This window comes from Bos indicus x Bos taurus, chromosome 25 (assembly GCF_003369695.1).
Source record: "Bos indicus x Bos taurus breed Angus x Brahman F1 hybrid chromosome 25, Bos_hybrid_MaternalHap_v2.0, whole genome shotgun sequence".
NCBI lineage: Eukaryota > Metazoa > Chordata > Mammalia > Artiodactyla > Bovidae > Bos > Bos indicus x Bos taurus.
The window spans coordinates 14,768,646-14,770,885 of NC_040100.1; the positions used below are offsets into that span (position 1 = coordinate 14,768,646).

Below are 2,240 nucleotides of genomic sequence, written 5' to 3' on the forward strand. Positions count from 1 at the left end.
CCGGTGCAGACAAACGAATGAATCAATTTCAAAAAATACATTTCTGGGATACCAGAGATATTATTTCAGAACCCTATCTTTCATTTTGCATTATTACTGCGCAAAGCTTCCCTTGTACCTCAGTTGGTAAAGAATCTGCCTGCAATTCAGGAGACCCGAGTTCGATTCCTGGGTTGGGAAGATCCCCTGAAGGAAACTGCAACCCACTCCAGTATTCTTGCCTGGAAAATCCCATGGACAGAGAAGCCTGGCAGGCTACAGTCCATGGTTTAGCTATCAAACCATCATCATTACTGAGCACTTAACTCATGTCATCAAATAACCTGACAAAATGCTCACTGTTGATCACCCCGACGAATGCACAGCCCCTCACTATTGATAATTGGCTAATTTCCCACTTTTGACCGACATAAACGGGTCTTCGATCGGATTTGCCAAATGCCCGTCTCCCACTGCTACTGCTGCTAAGTCACTTCAGTCATGTCCGACTCTGTGCGACCCCATAGACGGCAGCCCACCAGGCTCCGCCATCCCTGGGATTCTCTAGGCAAGAACACTGGAGTGGGTTGCCATTTCCTTCTCCAATGCATGAAAGTGAAAAGTGAAAGTGAAGTCGCTCAGTCGTGTCCGACCCTCAGCGATCCCATGGACTGCATCCTTCCAGGCTCCTCCGTCCATGGAATTTTCCAGGCAAGAGTACTGGAGTGGGGTGCCATTGCCTCCTCCGCCCCTCTCCCACTGGGGGTGCACAAAACTGGATGGAGAAAAAGGTCATGGTTACCCGGACTGCGTGCAGCGCAGAGGCCTCACGCCAGGGAGCATCCCAGCTCTGTGACGTCATCCCTAGGCTCCACCCCCTCTCCGGCGACGCCAATCGAAGCGCGGGGCGTGGCCCTCCAGAAACGCGCGCACCCGCCCGGGCGGGCGACCCGGCGCGATGGAGCCGGCCGCTCCCACTGTCCAGCCTCGAGCGCAGCCACCGCCACCCGACGTGTGGCCCCCGGTGGGCTCCGAGGAGGAGTTCTATGACTGTCCGGATTACTACTACTTTCGCGACTTCCCAGCCTGCGGGGCCGGTCGCATCAAGGGCCGGACGCGGCGCGAGCGAGAACTGCGCACCAACTGGCTGGTGCCCGGCGGCCACGAGCGCAAGATCGCGCAGAAGCTCCTGAACAGCCAGCGCAAGCGTCGCCAGCGCCAGCTGCAGCCCCGGCCGCGCACCCGTCTCACCTGAGCGCCGGTGCGTGCAGGCAGCCAGTGGCCCGGGCCCCGGGGAGCCGTGCGATCGCCCGGGCGGCGCTCCGATCCGTCCCCTGCGACTCGACCCGGCACAGTCGCCCCCTTCTGAGGCTACCCTGTAGCCAAGTCATTAGCCGGGTGGGCCCCCTAAACTCCCAGCTTCTCTCCCGGCTGCGGTTGGAATAGTGTAAAATTATATTTTGGAAATTTGTAGTTGGGTAGACGGGGCTAGGAAACGCAGAAAACATCTTCCTAAAAATACAAGGAAGGGATTTAATTGCAGTGTTTATGCACGGACTAAAGAGAATAATTGAATTTTGTTTTTTGTCTGATTTTCTACAGGATACCCATACCCGAAGGACCTGATATAAGTATTTTCTCTGACTCCAGCTGTAATCGTGGTCCTAAGGGGAACAGTCCATGTTGGTCAGCAGAACTTTACAACATCGCTTAAGTTTACTGCTTCAGTAACTTTTCCTTACTGATTGTTAAGTAACATCCAAGTGGGTATGCCTGCTTAGGGTTTAGGGTTTTTCATTAAAAGAGAGCAGCAAGAATGGCATTTTAAGTCTTCTGGTGTTTTTTTTGGTTAACTTGTTGTGGTAATTTGTTTCAAGCCCACAAATATTTGAGTTAAGTGTAAAGAAGTGACAGAGATGAATACGGGCAGAACAGAGATAGGAATTTGTATAAGACTTTAACTCAAATGTTACCTAGGACTGTGTGCCCTTAATATTTGTTTGTCAGAATAGAAGTATTTTAAATTCAAATGGTGTATGCTAGGTTCTCTGCACCACTGGCCCACAACAATCGTTTGAAGTGAATGCTATCTCCATTTTACAGGGGATTCTGAGGCATAGAATTCAAGTAACTTTCCAGAGGCCGTACAAGTTAGAAGACATTAACAGATACTCAAAAACATTCACTCTTCCCACCACCACCATTTTCATCAACTGTAGACATCCTTTTGTGGCTCAGAACCACCCACAGATTCCATGTTT

General features: G+C 51.3%; 1 protein-coding gene across 1 annotated transcript; it reads left to right on the forward strand.

The window, feature by feature from the left end:
* The first annotated feature begins 886 nt into the window (after window positions 1-886).
* Window positions 887-1,801, forward strand: NUPR2 (nuclear protein 2, transcriptional regulator). Its single transcript, XM_027527734.1, has 2 exons — window positions 887-1,240; window positions 1,582-1,801. The coding sequence occupies exon 1, from the start codon at window positions 938-940 to the stop codon at window positions 1,232-1,234; it is 297 nt and encodes a 98-aa protein (XP_027383535.1). The 5' UTR covers window positions 887-937; the 3' UTR covers window positions 1,235-1,240; window positions 1,582-1,801.
* Window positions 1,802-2,240: the final 439 nt, after the last annotated feature.

Bases quoted from the DNA above. Each gene is read 5' to 3' on its own strand.
- NUPR2 (XM_027527734.1), top strand. From the start codon at position 938: ATGGAGCCGGCCGCTCCCACTGTCCAGCCTCGAGCGCAGCCACCGCCA.